This window comes from Syngnathus scovelli, chromosome 3 (genome assembly GCF_024217435.2).
Source record: "Syngnathus scovelli strain Florida chromosome 3, RoL_Ssco_1.2, whole genome shotgun sequence".
Taxonomy (NCBI): Eukaryota; Metazoa; Chordata; class Actinopteri; order Syngnathiformes; family Syngnathidae; genus Syngnathus; species Syngnathus scovelli.
In genome coordinates, this window is record NC_090849.1 from 14,783,873 (window position 1) to 14,807,135 (window position 23,263).

The 23,263-nt window shown below is 40.2% G+C and overlaps 4 protein-coding genes across 5 annotated transcripts in view; 3 read left to right on the forward strand and 1 right to left on the reverse strand.

The window, feature by feature from the left end:
• The window catches only part of sf3a1 (splicing factor 3a, subunit 1), a 125,264-nt gene that overhangs the window by 91,802 nt on the left and 10,199 nt on the right, over positions 1-23,263 (forward strand). The gene's annotated exons all lie outside the window — the stretch shown is intronic.
• Positions 307-12,424, reverse strand: LOC125994649 (rasGAP-activating-like protein 1). 2 transcript variants are annotated; one of them, XM_049764040.2, is made up of 21 exons: positions 12,123-12,423; positions 11,850-11,906; positions 10,390-10,503; positions 10,017-10,078; positions 9,409-9,538; positions 8,873-8,954; positions 8,653-8,793; positions 8,472-8,563; positions 8,196-8,313; positions 7,925-8,078; positions 7,034-7,098; positions 6,759-6,871; positions 6,077-6,269; positions 5,810-5,947; positions 5,013-5,157; positions 4,301-4,473; positions 3,202-3,339; positions 2,719-2,854; positions 2,442-2,562; positions 2,078-2,154; positions 307-1,761 (listed from the first exon to the last, which is right to left on the reverse strand). In XM_049764040.2, the coding sequence occupies exons 1-21, from the start codon at positions 12,185-12,187 to the stop codon at positions 1,613-1,615; spliced, it is 2,463 nt and encodes an 820-aa protein (XP_049619997.1). In that variant the 5' UTR covers positions 12,188-12,423; the 3' UTR covers positions 307-1,612. The 2 variants fall into 2 exon arrangements, with proteins under 2 accessions (XP_049619997.1, XP_049619998.1); XM_049764041.1 differs by lacking the exon at positions 11,850-11,906 and having other exon boundaries at positions 12,123-12,424.
• Positions 12,719-15,300, forward strand: dgcr6 (DiGeorge syndrome critical region gene 6). The gene is made up of 5 exons (XM_049764058.2): positions 12,719-13,040; positions 13,150-13,310; positions 14,004-14,104; positions 14,364-14,504; positions 14,614-15,300. Exons 1-5 carry the CDS (start codon positions 12,937-12,939, stop codon positions 14,689-14,691), a joined length of 585 nt encoding a protein of 194 aa, XP_049620015.1. The 5' UTR covers positions 12,719-12,936; the 3' UTR covers positions 14,692-15,300.
• Positions 15,553-21,873, forward strand: slc7a4 (solute carrier family 7 member 4). Its single transcript, XM_049764045.1, has 5 exons — positions 15,553-16,372; positions 17,810-18,874; positions 19,332-20,038; positions 20,478-20,586; positions 21,107-21,873. Exons 2-5 carry the CDS (start codon positions 17,893-17,895, stop codon positions 21,313-21,315), a joined length of 2,007 nt encoding a protein of 668 aa, XP_049620002.1. The 5' UTR covers positions 15,553-16,372; positions 17,810-17,892; the 3' UTR covers positions 21,316-21,873.

Genomic DNA, 23,263 nt, shown 5'->3' on the forward strand with positions numbered 1-23,263 from the left:
GCACAGAGCAGCAGTGGATACAAACAATAAAGTTAATTTAAAATAACTGTTGTGTTATAATGTAATTACATTTGGTGGTGATTTCATAAAGTCCGTTAATGACAGTGAGTATGCAGACTTTTTCTATGTTGAAGTTAAAAAAAAGATTGATGCCGCTTAAACTCGCCCATCAAATTACATACAATACAATTAAAACTGAAAATGGATATTCTTTTTGTGCCAAGTCATATTTTACACTGGGCCTTTAGTTTTTATTGATGAGTCCTTACAGAAGGATAAAGGAAGCACAACAAAACACAAGCCAAATAAGTTTGCCCCATAAATACATTGTGCAGGGTCCAAAATTTATTGGAAATGTTCATAGGATGCACATCTTTCCTTTACATAACAAACTGAACTGGGGACATGTTAGAAGAGCTTAATGAATATTAGTATTGTCATTCCACAGTTGACAGTCCACTTGAAGCACAGTGAGGTTTCAAAATAAAAGGGATTTGAGGTTTCTGTTCACTGTGTTTTCCAAATCCCATTTTTATGATGTGATAAATGTGAGAGCAATCCCGAAAAAAATATTTTGGACCACAATATAAAAACTAAACATGATTGATTGTCCTTTCTGCAACAGTCACTATTAGAAAGACCACACACGCACACACTAACTCTTCCACTGACATGACCACATAATCTGTGCTAATTTTTTTCGCACAATATCAAAAAATAATCAGCTCTGCTATCCAGAGACATGTTTAAAGGAAAATCACTGATTTTACATGTACAAATGTAAAACAGACTTTTTTGGTCTTTACATTGGCATTTTCCACATGTAACACTTTCAATTGCCAATATCAATGGCACCTCAAAAATGTATAAAATTGTAAGCTAGCCATCTTATTCACACTTCCCCAAAACAATGTGGTGTTATTTATACTGCATATGATGTTAGGTAGCTGGATATATGTAATATGTAAATATTACCCACATACATGGAAGGTTCCCATAACGCATTGTCAGATGCAAGTAAAAAACAAACATTTGATTTGGATACTGACAGCCAAACAAAAAGCACACAGTTTTTTCATAAAGGGCCCAAAGCAACAATTACAATAATTTTTACTTTGTCTAGGCACAAGTTATCATGTGCCACACCCCTAAGATGTTTGGAGGATGTAACTGCAGCCATGGTCACATTGAATTAATGAGGCGCCAACCATCATGCACAAAAGCAAAAAAAAAAAAAAAATCTTTTAGAAAGTTAAGCACACTATATAACAATCTTTTGCATAAAAATGTATGAACTGGTGGCCTGTAAAATAGTTCAAAATATAAAAGATCCCCCCTACACACACACACATTCAACCACGAGAGGATGCAAACCATACGCCAAAAAAATATCAAGTCAGATCATGCTCCCTTTATCGTCAAGTGTCATAAATTCTCTGAGGCATTGCTGTAGTCTGTTGCACTCACAGAATACAAAGCATGGCCTACATATTGGAAATGTTTTCAAATGGATGCGCCTATTCACCCACTTTTCCTCCATCACGATCTTGAGGGTGGCACTCCATCTCACTTGTATTTGGGAAGGATTTATTGGGATCCCTCTTAGTCTGGCCTAGAGACTCAGACAGACATTGGTGGGGTCCTCTTCGTCTCTGCCCTGGAAAGTTGCATGAGCCTTTTCTAAATCTTCAATCACCGTTAGGAGGCGAGTGGCAAGGCTCTGACCTGCCTTTACGCGGCCCACTTTACATTCTGCGCCATCTACGGAGACAACAGAGATATTTAATTACGTGCTGCTCGTTACTGGATAACAAATCCCACCCACTGTTTTACAAATGTAATGCAAACAAGGCACTTCATGCCCTACTAACAGTATGTTAAATATGTCTTCCTGACACAACACATGAATTTGTCTTGGGCCAAAAATCCAACAACAAATATTTTTTCTCTATCAGTCCAATCCATCATAGGATATATTAGATTTTTCTGCAAGGATCATTACACTGTTGTGGGTGGTTTGGAATAACTATTGTAACTTTTCCAAGAAATTGTATGCTGACTAAATATGGGGTATCACCTGGGTCATTGACAGAGTTCATCCCTCCTTTATTGCTGGCCATCTGATCTGCATCTGCCTCTGGAAGATATTTTTTCCTATGGGCACATCAATCAGTACATCATAAGCGTTCCCTTGGAGGATTAATTACTGATCTAAGTGTAAATAAAAGGGGGAGTTGGAGCGTGCAACATTGACCTCTAGTGTCCAACATGTGAATTGCAACCAGGCTGATGCTGTAATTTAGATTTTTATTTAAACCTATTATACTGTTTGTTATTCCTCCTACTAATATTCATCTTTCACTCAGCTGTATATTGTATATGTATATGCTACTAAACATTCATGCTCCAAAGCCCAAGTTCTTACAGAGGAGTTACACTACCTGAGTTTGTCTCTTCCCAGGAGAAACTGTTTGTAAATTGTCTGAGTCTCTGCGTCAGGATCAAGAGGGTCACTCCAGTCCCCCAGAATCACAGCAGAATGAGTTCGACTGCAGCCTGGAACTGTGAACCAAGCACACAATGCATTTCTACTCTTGCAAGAGGCTTGTGTAGTTGACTTCAACTCAGAGCTACTATATTATTCAGGTACATAAATAAAATTGTTCAACTGTATCGAGTGCGTAGACAAAGCCGTGAACATAAATAAGGAAGGATTACTTGTGCGCTCTGTCTGCAGGCAGCACGTCCACTTGCCCCCGCGATGTGTCCCTGGGTGGAAGGAAGGAAGCATTCGCTCATTGTAGATGCTAACTTTCCTGATAGCGGACAACCACTGGTTCAGCTCATTTACATTCTGTGTAGACAGAAATATCATCATCAAGCCATTTGGTGTGCACTGTACATTCAAGGTAAATTACTTGGACATGCAATAAAGCATTGTTCATTGCTTCTTTCTATCCGATAAACTTATTAATTATTTAGGTTGTATGTTTTGGGTCACTATTTTGCTGCATAATGAAGAATCTCCCAGTTTAATTGCAACTTTCTTTAAATCACACTGGTCAACTGCTAATTTTATCCAGAAACAAATTTTTACGCCAATTTAAAAAGAAAAATTTCTTTCCTTTTTTTCCTAGCACATCAGGTTTTTGGCTAGTCAAGATATTGCCTGACGACTTTGCAGTGTGAGTAACAATTCACCTTGCACTGGATGTACATGGTTTGCAGCTGCCCGTCATTGTCCTGGGTAATGACCTGCATTACATTCTGCTGCTGGAAGGCATTTTCGTCCACCCTCTCCACGGCGCACACACAATGGATGGGCATTGAGGAGCGCACCTGCAACAATTGAACGGCAAATCACAGCGCCAATTAAGACAAGCACGGGCGAGCTAATAATGACGGATTCTGCTGAGTATGTTCAGGTTTGAGTGAAATAAAATTGGATGACCGTGACCCAACGGGGAAGTTGTGACTGAATGATATTCACTCAAGCGTTATTCTCAGAGGAATTGTGTGAGGAAACCACGTCATGACGATGAGAACAACATGGCAGCAAAGGACACTTTTAAGTGTAAATCAGCCTGTTCCAATGGTAGCTTGGCCCACTGAGACTGGAGAGCTCCAAGATGGAGGAAATGGGCTTGGGCATTGTTTATAATCTGATTTGCAACGTTACCATGAATATCCACAACGTTCAATTAACCCTGGCCTTTATCCCGCTCATACAAAGCAGAGGCTGGCTCAAAGAGAGCATTCTGCAGCAGCTCTCTTCTCTCTCAGAACCTGGCTGGTGAATGAGAGGATATCATTATCACAAGGCAGGCACCACATGGTAATAACGCTAATGACGGCCTCAAAAGGAGATCAACATGAATACATTAGAGCAAGCAGAGGAGGATTAAGACGGTTCATCTTGTTAGGAGCCAAGTTGCTCACCATCCTACAAAGTGGCAGACACTAAAAGTCATTTAGCACCAGAAGCCACATACCCATTTTTATTCGTATAACATGCCTTCATATCAGTTCACTGGTTTTCACACTACAAGAAGATGATGCTAAACACCGCCGTAGATAGTCTGAAAATAGTTTAGACATGCATGATAGATTGAAGCTAATAGTGGACCTAAAAGCAAAACAATTTTGAAGCTCTGTCAGGCACTCGTAATAAACTTTTGAGTACATTCTTAGGACATATCCATTCATCCATTTATTTGCTGTGGAAGTAAGCCAGAGCATGCGAGAAAAACCACGCACTATGCACTTATTAATTGTATTATTCTTAGCTCTTGCTAGCTACCTGCCAATCAGGTGTCTTGGCGTAAGAGAGGGTCTCGCTAGTCAACCAGAAGTAGCGCTTCTTGGAGGCAAATCGAGACAGCAGCTGGGCTCCTTCTGCTTTGTGTTTGTTTAGGTATCCTTCTTTGACGATCACCGAGGGAAGGAAGACAGCCCGCTGTGGCATCACAGACACTGCAGAGGAAAAGAAACACCAAGCTAAGCTTTCATAAAGGTAACAAAACAGAAGATTTAAAAAAAATACAATTTTGTTGTACTTTATCCCAGTCAGTTAAGGTCAGTGCTTTGCATATGTACATGGGGCACAGTCAGGCTGAACAGAAAAGGTCCTTCCCCAAGCTTCCCAATGAGTAAGAGGCCCAACATCTGAAACGTCTTCATGAATGAATTTACTACCTAGCAGAAGAGCGTCAAATGTCAAACTGACCTTTAAGAAAAAAGTGTAGGTGTTATTACGCAAGTCGAGGATGAGACACAGTAAAACGGGGAAACTTTTTTCACATTATACTTGCTGACACATGATGGTCAAAAAGGAAGCAAGTCATGACCCTGACTCTCCACCAACTCATTTGTCGCATCAATTCGTTTCTGTGCTCATGAATATTTCAACGCTGGGCTACCAGGCTGTTTAACTAATTGTGGGATCATATGCCACAAAGTCACTCATGACTGACTATGTGAAACTTTCTTTCGGCCCGCGCAGTGTACCTTACCGATATCATGCTCTATGTCGATCAATTTGTCCAAAAACTCCTTGACAGAGGCCACACTGCGAAGGATGATGGGATGAAGAGGTGCCATCCATTGCTCCTTTCCATGGCCAAGCTGGAGGCCCAGGTTGCCCACACTTTGTAATGCCTGACAATAAACAAAATGTCATGTTTATTGTTTCAACACATACTTTAACAAGATGCTAAGAGCCCCATTAGTTATAGTCAATTTAGTCTTCAATTACCCTAACCTGCATTGTTTGGAAACAGGGATGAGGACGCAGAGTACCAGAAGAATGCCAGAGCCATGATTCGAACCCTGAACCTCTGAACTGCAGACATGCCGACCACATGTCCGCTGTGATGCTGACTCAAAGTCACACATCAAAAATGTCCCTGTGGCCAAGCATGCTGCGAGGCCTTTTGTCCAGCCCCCATCTAGTCGTGGGAGAGAAGGAAGTCCCTGTTTTTCCCCTCTCTGATGCTGTCTTTGAACATACTCTGCTGGCTACACATAGAGATATAAAAATAGCCTTTCCCTTTCACAGAAGTGGACCCATGGCAACAGCACTTCAGCACCATGGGCAGCGGCCATGAAGACCAGTAGGAGCAAGGCTGCATGTATGACCCTGACACCCACACACCGTAAAGGTAGGTGAGGTATCTTTGAATTAGGCGTATTTATAAATGTAGCGGCACTCGCACAAACAATCGGTTTCCTTATGTTTTTTTCTATTTTCTCCTTTTCATTTGTAACATGAACACTATTATTTTGCCTGTACGTGTGTTGTTAATTCTACCTTGGCCAACAGTAATAGTGTCCGGCTCGTACGTGTATCAGCATGTTGATCTCTCAGCTGGAACAGTTTAGGTGTGAGGATAGCGGGAGCAAAAAAACGCAGGAAAAAGAATCCACTGATGGCGAGATATTTCACATCCTGTTCAACATAAGGTGAAGATGACAAGCGTTATTAAAACTGCAAAATGATGTAGTAGTATGCCAAACCTATGAGCTGTGACATTCGCTAATATTTCACACTGGGCATTTTCTTTATGTGCGCACTGACCTCGTTCTCAGGTTCAGCAAACTGCTCTTCCACCCGCTTGTGCAGCTGTTTGAAGGCCACTCTCATGACAGGAGGACATTGCTCAACCGAGCCAATGATTGATTCAACGATCTTGGTTAAGTAGTTTTCTAACATCTCCACACTGCTGTCCCGCACCTCTGCCTCCGACACTGCACCCTTGAATGAAATTCGTCTTCCCAGACAAAAGGCAAAACAACAATGCAATGGTACGTCTCCATTCAGGACACTTCATCAACCAAATTCTTAACGATCCATTACATCGCAATTATAACATCTGAGCGCATCTTGCTCAAGATCTTTTGGTACAAAGGATCTATGTCGTTGAGAATTTGGTTGAGGGTTTCTGCATTGGTTTCTAGACATGAAATAAAATGACATGAAAGGTTGGCTCCTGGATCTCCCTCCATGTCATAGATTGACGTCTCAGGGGGCTCAGAGCAGTTGCCAGGCAACAGTCATCCCACTTCTTACATTCTTTTTTAATTAATTCTCAGAATTCATGTATGTACTCCTTCCAAGGACAAAGTGCAAAGACGGTGTGCAGCGCCCCGGGCCAGACATAAATTCTAAACTACACGCACACACGATAGCTCCACAGCTTGATATATGAGAAACGCTTTTCAGGTTATCAATTGATGTATGTACCCTCAGTCAGATTTACCTTGTGTGATTCAGATCAATCTTACATGGGTCCAGTTCAATGTACTTCTTCTCATCAAAGATACGGTTGATGATAGGCTTCAGCACCTCATGTAAATATAGCATGCCAACAGCCTGACAGCAAACAAGACCACATGTTAACAAATAGACATTTACAGTACATGCTGCAGGGAAGACGCTTTAACCAAATAATGGATTGTGAAACTCAATAGTTTGTGAAAAACTCAGAAAGATCAGAACAGAGAAGGCTGAAAGAAAAAACACAGAATGACTCACCTTCATAAACTGCTCCATGGCTTTGGATGAGAGAGAGTTGGAACGAAATAAAGTGTTTGGATCAGCTATGACGACAAGAGGAAAAACATAATATTAGAGGAAAAAAAAGTACCTGCCCAAATTATGAAGAAACAAGACAATGTGATAGCATTCTCCCATGTTCCAAAAGGATTTTGGGGGATTCTTTTATGATTGTTGAATTAACTCAACAATTTATTCTATCCTGATAAACATGTTTCAGGCTGCGCAGTGTTGCCATGGAAACCATGGCAAGATGCACAATACCTGAACTTAAGCTCAGTATACAAATACCAGAGTATGTAAACTGTACACATTATGAGCATTTGCATAATAAAATGATATCTAATACAAGAACTAAATCAAATAGTCTGACGGTAACCATACACACATTTCATTGAGGATTACAGTAGTGTACAACTGGGCAGTAAGGCGAAAGGGTTTCAAAATCATTGTATTCTGTTCTTATTTATAGCTCACACAATTTCCAAACATCATTGGAATTATATGATAACAGTGATATTGCGATATTAGAATTGCCAGGATATTGTCGGTATCATGTTGCGCAGGCAGACACGTGACTAATACAGACCAGAAAAGATTGATGGAGCTTGACCTTCCCTCACAAAGACCACGACTGTTTTAGTGACCTGGAAATCAATTCTTAGAGAGTGCGAGAGTCCAAACTCTGTCTAAAACAAATAATGACGCAAAGAGAACTCGGTAGCTCTAACACAAGGTGGATTGTCTGGAGTCTTTTTCATCCCGAGCACGACAGTTCAGCATTGCCAAAGGTTCTGAGTTGTAGGCTACTTCAACAGCTGATATGTACACAGCGATAATATGTCAAAGATGTTATGACGTCCATCTTACCGGTATGGTTGACCTCCTGGGTGTTCAGATAGTCTAAGAAGGGAACAACCAGGCCCTGACCCAGGTAGATCTTCACCAAGGTCATGGCCACATCTTGCCGACTCTCAACTGTGGTCACCTCCTCCAGCATGGTCAATGCACTGATGTCATCAACCTATGAAGAAAATACCTTGGATTATTTGTTTGATCATGGTCAACGTTTTAAGAGGTGACAAGGAGGGGGGACTAATTGCTCCGGATCGCACTTAGGGGAGAAAAAAAAGCTACTAACCTCAGCAGGGGAGATGACTGACTCAACCAAAAGGTCAGTGAGGGGCTGATAGTACAAAGACGGCAAAATCTGATCCTCGACCAAACGCACCTTCAAACGCAATGCTCCCAACTTGCCACTGGACACAAGGAAGGAGTTTAGAAAAATACACTTGCTGCATTGGTTAGTAATGTTAAGTGTCCCTTCATTTTTTGTCTTGTGTGTAGGGGTGAATTAAAACTTTGGGAAAGTATACTTATCACCAAAAGTGTAATAACACTGACGCATGATCCTCACCCTGCATCCACTTCATTGTTTCCCAAAGGTAGCAAACGAAACCAGCTCTTCAATAATGGAGTTTTATGCAAACAAGCAAAAGGGATTTCCACCTGCATATATCAAACACTTATCAGCCTCATATATTGGTTGTATCAAATGAAGACAGAGACATGTTAGTGTCTTGACAAAATATCCTCACCTTTCCCAGAAAGTCATTTTTGCCCACCATGTCCCAATCCCAAACCTCCACAATGACAGTTCCTTCTTCACTGAGTTCCTGTGGATCTAAGTCCAGCTCCAGGGTCTCTCCCCAATGAGGGAAACGTGTTTTCTTGATGATCTGAAACCCAAAGTGTATGACTTCACCTCCTCTCTTTATATTTCTATATCCACATAGTGAAAATGAAGACATTGCTCACCGAGGTCTCTGCACTGTGGCTGCTGTAAATAACTCGTGCAAATGGATCTGAGGTTCCGGAGCTGTCTCTTGGGGCCAGGTCTCTTTGACATCAATAAACAGATACATTCTTTGGCGCATCAAGCCACAAACAAAGCAAATTAATATTCAACGTCTATGGTTACTTGCAAAAATGACATTTCATTTTAACCTTTCAGACAAATTCATATTTGCAAGGACATAACTGAATAACACAGTGTCAAGCCCTGAGTGATGTGCTTATTAGTGCCCTGCCTGAGAGGGCGTGCATGGATGGAAGCCACAGATGGGGTAGAGAGGTGTGAGACTGATATGTTGACTCAAGCAGGGCGAATGGAGGCCTGCACCGTGATGATGATGACAAGATTTCAACATAAAGATGGCGAATCAGGCATAAGCACATAATAGTAGAAAGGAAAAATATCCATGGATGATAGTTGGGAGGGATGTAGCTACAACACGTTCTGAACCTACTGCAGCCATCTTACAAAACACGGACGGCTCCTGATTATTCTATACCTGGCTTCGATCACGCCACATCGCAGGCCAATTTTCTCTGTGTGTTTTAGCAGTTGAAGGGTCAGGTGGATCTCTCCTTGCACTTCTTCATCGGGATCAACTCTCGTCAGATTCATCCAACTGTCAAGCACTAAGCATTTCACACCGACATGACATGAGTTAAATGAACACTGTTTAAGTAAGTAACGTTTATAACTTCTGCCATCTAGTGGAAAAGTATTTGATTGTTCTGCATGTCTTTATTGGTCACTGGTCTCATGGACAGTCCTGTCAGATTAATCCTTTCAGTTTATATTTCCCCTTTTTTTTTAGGAAGTCTTGCATCAGGTTTTCTATTGCCACAATGTCAAAATTCATTCAAATTGATGTAAAACGTGACTGTTCAAATGAGATACGGTATTTCAAGTTTGTCAACTTTTTGAGTTTTCTGTGTTCCCACGCATCAAGTAATGCAGTCCTTGTACACATGTTTCAGGATTATAAAATATGAGCGAGAATATACAAATAATAACATTCCCAAAGGTTGTTTAAACAAAAAAAAACTCATGTCATGTTGAATCCATAACCCTTTAACCTCAGTGTCTTGCTCCTCCCACCAAAAGATGTACCTTTTGCTTGAGATCCAATAGCTTCTTTGGTCAGACAAATCTTTCCAATGACATCGTCGTGGCTGTTGAAGAAGATAACGCTTGATGAGATGCAATCAAATAAAAAGGTGACGGTCTAATTAGAGAACTAATGGTAATGAGAATAAGAGGTTAGACAACCTCTAGACTGGTACCATGCATGATGTTTATTTTTGCTAAGCCTTTGGGTCTTTTCCAAAACATGCAAATTGTACATGGGACTCTAACCCAACAAAATGAAAAATAGAGTTAAGCAAACACAGAGGCCTTAGAGCACCATATATCAAATAGGGTATCGTTAGTCAGCTGCAGAAAATGACTGACGTTGAGGTTATTTTTTACTTGATGACTTTACCCAATAGTATCCTCATCCATGACATGGAAAGAGAGCGAATGGAAACCCATTGGGAGGTGCAGCGTGTACTCTTCACCCCAGAAAGGATTGAGGTTCTTCCACACTGTGGCAGTCCTGAAAAGAGATGTCACACAGACAGAGGAGACATGAGAGGAATCACGTCAAATAAGGCAGCAGTAGGAATCTATTTATGGAGTGGATAGACAGCTCAAATGCCGACACATGTATAATTTACAGAACGTACTATAAGATAATAATAAATAAAAAACATCAATCCACATTTATTTAAGGTTGCTTTCATGCAGATAATGATGACCGAACAGATTCCAGTCGGGATCAAACGCACAATCTGGATCATATCTGGGTACAACTCACTTATATATGCACAAGTGAGCTCAGAAAGTTGTGGCTTTTCAAAGATAGTCGACAGTCAAATATTGCATGCCCATGCTCTGTAACACAATTTCTGCCTGACATAATTGATGATTCAAAATAAACAGAGTGGGAACATCGTGAGTAAGGCATTAGTGTTAGCAGAGAAAAATGTTGCCACTTTCTCAAATTCTACCAGATGGCACAATTACCACTCGAATCAACTCGCGTTCTTGTTGAATGGTGAAAATCACAATGTTTTGCTTGAGAGTGTATAATTTAGCACTCAGAGAACATAACAGATAAAATAGAGAACGTGGAGATGCGATGAATGATGAGATGGGGAGACAAAAGCGAGTCATCTCTCTAAATTCTCCATAACAGAGCTGACTGTTTACACAGCAAGCAACAATCTTCTGCCTATCAACACTTTTGTATAATCCTTTTGACATTCTAAGTTATTCTTCTTTGCTGGAACTAGGTCTAGATGTGCTGAAAATGTGTCCGTGAGTTGTGCTGCCAAAATTGGGGCGGCTCAACCCTTGCTGCATCCCCCTGGCGCATCTTATATTTTGGTGACAAAATGATGTTTGTTGGTATGCGTTCTCGACCTACACGGGCACAAAGGACTATCGCGTGCTTTAAGTCTGCCTCCAGCAGTCTGGAGGTATGTCATAGAACTCCACCCATTCGCATAGGCTCCGCTTGGCATTAAACTTGTGCTAGGGAACAAAACATGAAACATGCAAAACTCTTCAGTCCAGGTCACGGGTGAGTGTCTCTCTTGTGGGTCACCACAGGAACATCTTCGAGCTAATGTCTCAAAAGCTTCCATCAACTACAGCTGCATACAAATACTGATGCATTCTCTCCATGGTTACCTGTAGGTCTTTTAAAGGCCATAACAGTATCATGTTCTCTACAATGGAAGGGGGGCACAGTGCATCCATGCACCACCACCCTGTTCGCACAATGTCCTCCCCAGCTCACAACTACATGGAATGGCAAGTGCATTAGGACATGTGGAAGAAAGAGAACTCTTCACTCTGATGCAGTTTAAAAAAAAAGACTCACAAATAAAGACTCACCTGGCTACAACTTCATTGTCAACTTTTACTATGCAGTACGGATCACTGGTTCCGGACCTTGAGATGGCAACAAAAATATGACAGCACTATTCAACAACATAACATTGTTTAACATAGGACAATCTTGACTTATAGTTCACTGATATTTTTTCCTAAGTAATCTAAATGCAGGAAACTTGGGGCTTTTCTAAAGTAAGAATACCTAACAAATAGCCTCGAGATTGAATTTTTTTAACAGCGCACATACACCAGCTCTGCATAGACATTACTTACACATCTTTGGCTGGGAGGTTCCTGCCCTCGACAATACGAAAATATAATGATGTGTTTTTAGCCATTTCGGCGACGACTATAAGATATAATCCAAAGCTTCCATGTGCGTAGTCCTTTCCTTATCCAAACGTGTCTCTCCTCCCTTCTCTTCATCTCATGGTACCTGTCCTTGAGCGCTCAGGACTCACGCGCGTGCGCGGGCATCACCACGGTCCATTCTACGCACGCTCACCCAGCAGCGCGCGTGCATACTTGGTGGTGTCCAGCAGTCAGTGGGACTACAGCGGGCGTGGGCTCTGTCTATATTTGCCTTTCTCGTTTCTTTCGCGAATAAAGTAGATACACCATCGCAAACTACCATTGCAATTGGAAAAACACTTTACGCCATTTAATATTTCCCTAATATTTTTTGTGTTAGGTACACTGTTATTCAAGTGTCTAGCAAGAATATTATTTCTACCAAAAGAAATTAAGAAATACTAAAAAAAAATTAAAAAAAAATAAAAATAAAAAAAGAGATAAAGAAATGTGCCATCTGGCGACCTCCCAGTGCTACTACAGGTCTTTTTCCACTTCCAGACAGGCATCTTAAAAGGCAACCCAATAAGGTCCTTCAAAGTCGGTGCGAGAGCAAATATGGCTACTAAGTTTAGCAAACCAAATGTCATCTAAAATTATTCCCTTATAACTCTTGTTTTTTTATTTGTTGCATGGCGAATATTCTCTTCTTTGTAAATTACTAATGTTCTTTATGATATACGTTGTTTAATAGTTCAATTAGTTAAATTGTCGCTGTGTTGATGCTGTTTCGATAATGAATGAGTACCGTCCAGCTCCCGACGCTGACGCTACAAAACAGCAAGAACGGCATTACTACTTGTTGTCAGAGCTCCAGATCTTAGCAAAGGATTTGCCGAGGTGACGTTTGAACATTTATTCGCTGTTTGTTATCTAATTCAAAATACAGTCAAACCTTCTTCTGTTATTGTTAGAACTACTACTGAGTACTAATTGTGTTTTTGGGCAGCTCCTTCCAACAGCGCCTGTCTTATAATACACTTGGCGACTTGGCTCTGGCGCTCATAGATGGAACAGTTTATGAAATAGTGCAAGGCCTCTTGGATATTCAGCACCTGACTGAGAAAAATCTTTACAGCCAGAGGCAAAAGTTGCACTGTGAACACCAAGGTTGGTCCTCTTTTCCAGTTTCTCCGCCTTTATTGATGCAAGGCACTTTATTTGCCATATTTTGACAAATCAAACAGCAAACCACAAAACTTTTTTTTTTCTTCAAAAAGTACAGTACTGTATACTGTTGTGATAGGGATTACATCCATCAATATAAAAACAAGGCCTTGATTTGACTGAACATGTCAAATCAAGCTTTCATTTGGGGCTCATGCACATGTACTGTAGCAACTTTGGACAACATGTGACACATCGTCAAGTTGTTCTTAAATTTTATTTCAAGTGGAATTAAAAAGTCTTGACTTTAACTTGCTTTAAGTTATACTAAGCTCGAATGATTTTTTTTCCCCCATTCCAATTAATGAAATTGGATGTATAATTTACCGGGCGCAGTTGTTACTAATCACTGGTGTTTCCAAGAAGAGAAGGATTGCTTTATACTAACTTGCCTGTCACCTGATTAATTGGCAAGACTTTAAAACAGGATCCTGTTTTGTAAATTATATTTATATATATTATAATTTACCGGGCACAGTTGTTACTAATCACTGGTGTTTTCAAGAAGAGAAGGATTGCTTTAATACTAACTTGCCTGTCACCTGACTAATTGGCAAGACTTTAAAACAGGATCCTGTTTTGTACATTTATCAGTGGCTGCATTTAAATGTGAGTTTTGTTTGTTTTCATGTGCAGCTCTTAAGCAAGAGATAGCAAGGAAGCACAAAGAGGCTCTGCTGTCATGCAAGTCTCACAACCTGGCACTCCTCAAATCAAATCAGCAAGCTGAACTAGAGGTAAAGAGAATGGCTGTCAGTCTCCTCGTGTGCCTTGACCATTTTGTACTTTGGTACTTCCCCAGTGCAGCTTGTACTTTGGTCAACGTTCAAGTTTCCCATCATTAATACATACAAATATAGAGAGATTATGTATAAAAAATAATACTCCTCCCTCAACCTAACACTTTTAAGGTCGTTAATTAATATGACAAACTCCAAACTGTACATAGCCCTGTTTTTATTTTCTTACCAAACATGTATATTGTTTATTTTTTAGGCCCTGGAAATTCGTGTGCGAGAAGAACAAAGACTAATGGATAGGAAAATTGTGTCTGAGATTGATCAAAAAGTTACAGATCAACAGAATACTCTGGAGAAGGCTGGAGTTCCTGGGTTTTATATCACTGCAAATCCCCAGGTTTGTAGCTAATCAGTATTGTTGATATTAATAATCCTACCCATGGGTGTTACATTGCTAGAGTGGCAGACAATTGTTATTGTGTATTTCTGTGTGGATTTTTTTCCAGGAGCTGACAATGCAGATGAATTTACTGGAGTTGATTCTGAAGCTTCAACAGAAAGAATGCCAGTCTGGATTTCTATGACAATGACGTCATCTGTCACATTTATGTATCACAGTTCATGTTAAAATGCAAATGTAGACATTACACCAACAAATTCTGCAGTATACAGACACAAGAAAATGTAATTCCTTAAAAATACATACATTTGAACTTTTGGGTGACATCAAACAATTGTAGCTGTTCCTGAAACCAGTCACTTGACCCTCATTTAGTTCATTCTGGTAGCATTAGGTAGCTTGGAAAACCAAGATCAACAAAGCATCTGAATTAAACTAAAGCAACGAGACTTGGACAACCCGCTGCTGGACTTTAGGTTTTTACATTTAGAATGGGAGAGTGTGACAGTGCCTGGTTTATGTTTTGATGAGATTTGATTGCATATTTATTTCTGTTACATGTGAGATGCAATGCACTTTATTTTTTTTTTTACAGTTTGCCTCTTGTGTATTTTTGTTTTCGGTTCTGGAGGAATAGTGGTATATTCTTAAACTGTTTTTGTTGTCAGTTTTGGAGGAATAGTGGTATATTCTTGATAAACTGTTTTTCCTCTTCTGGTCCCATACTGCATATAAATACGAGTGAACTTAGATTACTTTTGAACTTTTTTTCAATACAGAATTGTTGAATCAGTGTGGGATATTGTCATTTTCTAGGAATGTTTTCTAAGTTATTATTTAAAAATGTGAACACTGGTGAATATTTATTTTTTTAAAGTTTTGAGAAATCTTTAACATGATCAGTCTTCACAGTCATTATTGATTTCTAATAACATACAATAACATTGTTAAAAGTTAAACAAACAAACCTATTTCAGAAATGTTTGTCACCTTCATTTTAATCAATGCCCAAGACGCAGCACTCAGTTTCGAAATATTTGTTGATCCCTGTTCTTGGGCTTTAAGTCAAGAAACTCTCCATTTACACCTTCGTTGCTTCAGCAGTTTGGTTTGAGTCATTTGTAGGTTAAAATATAATAACCCTGTCTTATTTTTTTATCCCACGTTGGTTTACCTTGTTTTCCCAATTGTCCCACCTTGGGTGAACGTCATGGGATGAGACAAATGATGTGAAAATGTCCAATGTAAAGATCCTTGATTTGGTTTGATTTCTCTGTTTTCTCAGCATCTCAACTGCTTTTTACCCCAGCCATAGACATAACTCTAGTTTAGATTCTATGTTGATCTAAAATGTAGACATTTGTTGCTATTTGCTTGAATAATGAATGTAACTGGACACCTGAGCGGTACAGCCTACCTGGCAGCTGTCAGTAAAAAAAAAGTTAAACGAAAGGTAAAACCTGTTAAATTGTGTATCAGATTGAGGTGAAATTACCAGAAAATCAATAATCTACTGTTTCTTAATGTCTAACCCATGCATTTAGCAAAAATTACCATTGCAATATAGACCACTTTGGGCTGAAGTGCACACCGTCAACAGAAAGGGTTTATTTGGGTTGTTGTATTTTTATTCTAGCGCCTCTCGACTTTAAGTCGCTTGTATTTGTTCACTTTAAATAAACAACCTACGCCTTTTTTTATTTTTTAATGCCGGCCCCGCTCGCTTGGGCGGTGCCTGGCCCTTTAAGGCGTGCCTCAGGATGGTTGTCTTCCACGTTCAGCTTTCTTCCCCATCATTGGGCGCACCACTCCTGCAACCTCCCACAGAATCTGACACCTGCGGGCGGATGGGAAAATCGAACACGGTAAGCAGGTTTTTATCATTATATTTTTAAATTCATTACCACTTTTTGTTTGAAACTGCTATCAAAAGTAGGCGGTATCTTACGAATTGCAGGACAGCTCATTTTCATCTCAGAGTAAGCTATACACCATAAGCAATCCGCTTTGCGTCCGTCTCCATCTTGTTATGAATTATTAATTTTCCATCAAAACAGCGTTTTTGTTCTACGCTTAGTCATGGATAGGTGCGCCGATCTAGCATCTTGGTCGTGATGACAAATGTCTTGTTGGCGTTTGAAAGTGAAGCATTACGTAATTATACTGTTGTCGCTCGATGCATTATGAAGAGCAATTTCTCCCCGCACTAGCCGGATACGTATAGAATCAGGTTGAACAGTTGCACTTAATACATGTGGTTAGGCTATATGAGAAAATATATTTATTATCGCATCTGTTTATATGCAATGAGATGACGTGGCCTCCTTTGTCATTGGTATCCACCACACATGTTTAATTTAGGCCACAACATTATGCTGTTTAAATTGTTGTCACGAGGTTTCAGTATTATAATTTGGTAATTTAACTTTCAACGTCTGAGCGTGCGAACTGGTTTTGCAAACTGTTCCATTAACCTCCCTAGCAAAAAAAAAAAAAAAAAAGCCAAATATTTGTTCCGCTGGTTTTTAACTGAAGGGTTATTTGTATATAACAATGCAGAAATAGCAATGACATTTTGTTGCGCTCTCTTGCTCCTGGGCTCCTTTTTATTGTCAGCCTATTTAAACATGGGTACGTCAATTTTATAAACTAAAAATACGTTTTTTTTCCTCGCAAGGTTGTATCTATCCCTAGCTTTCTGATGCTTAAACCATAAGAATAGAACGCTTTTATTCTTACTCTTATTCATTATTATTATCATTATTATTATTATCATTATTACTATGAAGCAACAACAACTATGAAACAACAACTATCTCATCTGGATATGGTGTGGATAATATATGCAGCAAGCCAAGACAGTCAAGCAGTGGTATACAATGGTTGGTGAACCCCAGGCATCCGCCTGAATGGGGGCATGCACAAAAGGCAAAATAATAATAATAATAATAATAATATTTTAATCTGATTGGCTACACTCCATTCATGTCAGAGTCCACACATTCAAAAAGATAAAGAATAACCAGCTTTCCCCACACATGCTAATTTTTGGTCTTAAAAATATCTGAACAAGTTTGATTTTTAAGCTTATTAGGTCTGACCCATTTCAAACTGTAATATCAGGACAAATACACTCTTAACACACCTCAGACCAAATGATATTCTTATCTATGCCTAGTGGGCAACTTGACGTATTGGACACTCTTATAAAACATAAGGCAGTCAGGCGTTTGGTGTTCTGCATTGGGAAGGGGCAAAATCAGTCAACATGCTTTTGATTGGGCTTGTGCTATGTCTTCCAGGTGAACTTCTTGTGAAAGTAATGGATCAAGTGTAACTCCTCCCTCGATTTTCCCGCCTCATTGGCCCAACAAATTCGGTAACTATGGCTACTTGTCAGCAAGGCTGCACACCAGCCGTGCGCCTTTGTCAGAGGCTGAACCGACTCAAGACGCTCGATGACGACATGATGGCCACGTCACTGAAACGTTGCCTCTCCACCCTGGACTTGACTCTTTTGGGTGTGGGCGGCATGGTGGGCTCTGGCCTGTACGTCCTGACAGGCACAGTGGCCAAAGACATGGTCGGGCCTGCTGTCATTCTGTCCTTCGTTTTTGCAGGTTTTGCCTCTTTGTTAGCCGCTTTTTGCTATGCAGAATTTGGAGCACGCATTCCCAAAACAGGATCTGCATACATGTTTACCTATGTCTCTGTGGGAGAGGTCTGGGCTTTTCTGATTGGTTGGAATGTGATCCTGGAGAATATGATTGGTGGTGCTGCTGTGGCACGTGCATGGAGTGGCTATTTGGACTCAATTTTTAACCACGCCATCCAGAACTTTACCGAAAGTCACATAATGCGATGGGACGTGCCCTTCCTTGCCCACTACCCTGACATACTTGCAGCCGGGATTCTATTGGTTGCCTCACTTTTTATTTCCTTCGGAGTTCAAGTGTCCTCCTACCTTAATCATATCTTTTCCACTCTCAGTATGTGTGTTATAGTTTTCATCCTAATCTTTGGATTTATGTTGGCGGAACCAGCAAACTGGAGCCAGAAGGAAGGAGGGTTTTCACCTTTTGGATGGTCTGGAATTTTGGCAGGCTCAGCCACATGCTTCTACGCATTTGTAGGTTTTGATGTGATCGCTTCCTCAAGTGAGGAGGCCAAGAATCCACAAAAGGCTATTCCCATCGCCACAGCAATTTCACTTGGACTGGCAGCAACGGCCTACATCCTGGTGTCCACGGTGCTTACGTTAATGGTTCCCTGGCATACACTGGACCCCAACTCGGCTCTGGCGGATGCATTTTTCCGCCGAGGTTACAGCTGGGCAGGAATTATTGTGGCAGTGGGTTCCATCTGTGGTGAGTGTGAAACCTGTGCTTCACGTAACAGAGATATAATGAGTGTGCACACGAATACAGTGGAACCTCAAAGAGTCAATGTTTGAATTCATAATACGATTTTGCCAAAGGAATCTATAAAAAAACACAGTCGTCAAACTGATCATGTGAAAGCACTATTACCCTTTAGGCACCATTTCTTCAGTAAGAAAATAGGCAGTTTTGCTCTCACTATTCGTTTATGAAGGTTGTAGCATGCAAGCAACACTTCAACAATATGTAAAAAGAACTCTACTTAGCACTGACAAACTTGCAGAGAATGTCATGCCACATACATAATGTTGAGTTTAGCCACATAGAACTGAGGAGCCAGGACGGAGATGTATCACTTTTTCCATCAGTCAAGCCATTCTACTTTGGAGGTTCCACTGTGTTATTTCGTAATGCTTTACTAATGGGTCTCTCTTATTTCCTCCAGCCATGAACACCGTGCTGCTCTGTAATCTTTTCTCCCTCCCTCGGATTGTGTACGCCATGGCAGAAGATGGGTTGTTCTTTAAATTTTTTGCACGTGTCAATCCTGTCACTAAAGTCCCAGTCAATGCTATTCTGGTTTTTGGCGTCCTCATGGCCATCCTGGCTCTCATCTTCGATCTGGAGGCTTTAGTTCAGTTCTTGTCTATTGGAACCCTCCTAGCCTACACCTTTGTAGCAGCCAGCGTTATCGTGCTCCGCTTCCAGCCCGAGAAAAAACGCTCCAAAGAAATTTCATCCACGTCTCCAGCTCTAACCGCGGAACCTTCCCCTGCCCCCTCAGAATGCCAGAACATATCAGAGGACAGTGGGGAGCTGAAACAGTATGAGTCCTTCTCCGACAAGCTCCAGTTGGTGGAGAGGCAGAAGACGAGAGAGCGCAGGGGTGTGGGGCAGCTGAAGGCCTATTGGGAACCATACCTGGGCCGGATGCTGGGGAACTGCGAGCCAGGGGAGGTGGTGGCCATCTGTGTACTGGGTTTGTTAGTGACCTCAGTGTCCTTTTGTGGCGTACTTGTATTTGGCGTCACGGAGCTGCAACTTCCAAGATGGAGCTACATCATCCTGCTGGTGATTTTTAGTCTCGCTTATGTTCTCTGCCTGGCAGTCATATGGCTTCATGAGCCACAAGCAAACACCAAAACATTTCAGGTAAGCACTTTGAGTAATCAAACACAATCATTGCACACCTCCATGCTGTTTGTATTTTGTCCAATCCAGGGTGTCTCAAAATGTCACTGTGCGCTTCCTTTTTTTCTTTATCGTGTCAGGTATCATTTAGACGGACATGAGGCCTTTAGCTTTTGACAGCTTAGGCTTTGCAGTTTTTGTCATTTCAGTTCTTTGCCCATGGCTCACTAATCAGCTAATTTAAGCAGTGGGTTTTTTTTTTTTTTTTTTTTCCAAGTGGTCTCTCTTCTTTCATACCATGTGACTGTCATAGTAACAGAATATAAATGAATTTTTAACTTTACTCCTAATAAGCAACCTCAGTTACCGGTAAATGTTAGCTTTTTTCAAAAGCAATGGATGTCTTGGCTAAATTGCGTGTGTGTGTGTGTGTGTTTTTTTTTTGTTTTTTTTTTTGTAGGTACCTCTGGTTCCACTTACTCCAGGCGTCAGTATTCTCATTAATGTTTTCCTTATGATGAAGCTCAGTCCCCTAACCTGGATTAGGTTCACTATCTGGATTGCTCTAGGTAAGAGGATGCTTTTTTTTTTTTTTTTTTCAGTAGTCTTCAGGTCAGAATTCTAAGTGGCATTCTAAATAATGCTTAAATTATTTTTGTCATAAAATATTCTATTTTCTTGTCAGCCAGATACAGCCCTATTTCACATACACTGAACTACGACACTAACTAAAACTATCCCCAGGTGCTTCACCATTCACGTTTAACAGATCTTCAAACTTTCATGATGTAAACAGATTCTTGGTGCCCCAAATTTTCTGAACTTGTCAGTACTCTGGTGAGCACAATTCTCAGGCTTTATATTCATTAGAATATACTTGCTAATTTTCACAGCGTGCACTAGTTTTATCCACCGCTTGTCCCTAATAATGTTGCAAGTGAGTTCCAAAGTGGTTACACGCACACACACATGCAAAGTTAAAAAAATATATGAAACTTACTTAAAAAAGATTCCTGATCTAAATTACCCCCTCCATTTTTTTTTTTACCTCCTCCTCTGATTTGAAATGTTCATGCTGTGTCTCTGTAGGTCTCTTAGTGTATTTTGGCTATGGAATTTGGCACAGTAAAGAGGGATTGAGAGAGCTGCAGCCCAAAGACATGGCTGCCCGGTATGTTGTGCTCCCCAGCGGTAGCCTGGTAGAAACCGTGGAGTCTATCCAGCCCGAACAAGCGGATGCCTCAGCGCCATGCGTTAACCCGACGTTGACAACTGAGGAGTTTGCTGGAAGAAGATGATGTGTGACCGAATCTAATGATTACACCTGCCTGATTTCTGATGTCTTCTTTATCCTCATCGTTGCTTTTTACACTGCAGACTGGCTTCTTTGCTTTCTGTACGCATCACTCTGCAAGTATAAGCACACCAAAGGCCTACCCTTGCATCCTCTGTCTTGTTGTGAAGCATATTTGTATTTCTTGTCATACTCAAATACAAAGTTGAGACCCTTTTTAGTAAAATATATCTCATCAAATTAATGAAAAAATCACAAGAGGCTGAAAGTTAAATACTATACGGTGCTCTTTTTCCCTGTGACAGCCTTTGTTTAGATAAACGGTTGTCTTTGTTATTTTCGAATGGACCTTTAACAGCAAACCAAAAATGTCAAGACACCTAGTTAACATAATCAGAGGTTCCAGTATGTGTTGTATTTTTCTGTAGTCCGTCGGAGAAATTATTGTTCTAAATTATTATTTTTCAAAACCTCTTCACAAGCCTCCACTGTCACAGACTTAGAGAATGTGGATCTCTTAGCACAGTTCTCATTATGGTACAGCTCAACTGCCCTGCCCTGAATGTACCGTAATTTCCGGACTATAAGTCGCGCTTTTTTTCATAGTTTGGGTGGGGGGGCGACTTATACTCAGGAGCGACTTATATATGTTTTATTTCACAAATTTTTACTTGAGCATTAAGTCCACTTACTTACAAGTATAGTTGACCACTTCCCATGTTATTTTTAGTATAGTTGATCACTTCACATGCTTTTATATCTTTATCTTGAACATATTCAAAACATAAAAAATAGAGAAAACATCAAATAAAGCAATTAACACTTTAAAGCACCATATCCAAGTCCACTGTCTGCTGTATGTACACTTGCTCTATTTTTGCTCCTTATATTTATTATTATTATTTATTATTATTTGGCCCATTCTCAGCTCTTTGTTTGTGTTTGTCACGTTAGCATACCTATCGTTTAGCCTGTTGTTGCTATTTAATGAATTGGAGTGACACCGATGGTTTTATAAACATGTTATTCATGTAATAGTTGTCCTTAATCACTCTATATGTTACGTCAGGCCCGTTCTCAGCTCTTTGTTTGTATTTGTCACGTTAGCATACCTATCGTTTAGCCTGTTGTTGCTATTGTTTAGCCTGTTGTTGCTCGTTCATGACTGTTTTTGGTGTGGGATTTTGTCGAATAAATTGCCCCCCAAAGTGCGACTTATACTCCGGAGCGACTTATATATGTTTTTTTCACTTTTTGGGGCATTTTATGGCTGGTGCGACTTATACTCCGGAGCGACTTATAGTCCGGAAAATACGGTAATTGATTATCACTTTTTCATTTCTTACACTGCATTATGTTCTTATTTATTATTTATTTTCAACAATTGTGGTTTTTTTTCAAGTTTTGTGTTTCTGCTACAGTGATTTTTTTGTGCATGGGAAATATGAACATGCTTTCAATTGAAAGAGTTCATTGCTTCATCTAATCTCCTGAATCTCATGACCCTGTTCTCGTGTTCTTGTGTCACAATTAGTTTTTTCCTTCAGGCACTGTTGAGCACCAATCCTTTGCTATGTCACGAGAGCATAAACATAGATGTCAAAGCTTATAGTCAAGACATTTTAGCACAAAGTTAAAATCTTTCAGAATTTTTTTTTTTCCCAGACTATGGCTATCTTTAAATGCGTTTCATCTGTGCAAGGCCTCCTTATTCCCAGATTTGGGGGTGTCACCAGTCTGACCTTGCAGAAGATAACATATCACCTAATATGCTGGTGGCTATCTGTACATTCCCACAGTCTGCACTTCTGCAGACTGACAAGTATCTAATGTTAATATATGTTTATTTTCATGTCTGCTTAGGAAACCAATGGCCTTACGCATGTGAATCAAGATGATGGATTTATGAAGTGGTTAATAAAGATATAAAGGTATAAAATTCTTTCTATTCT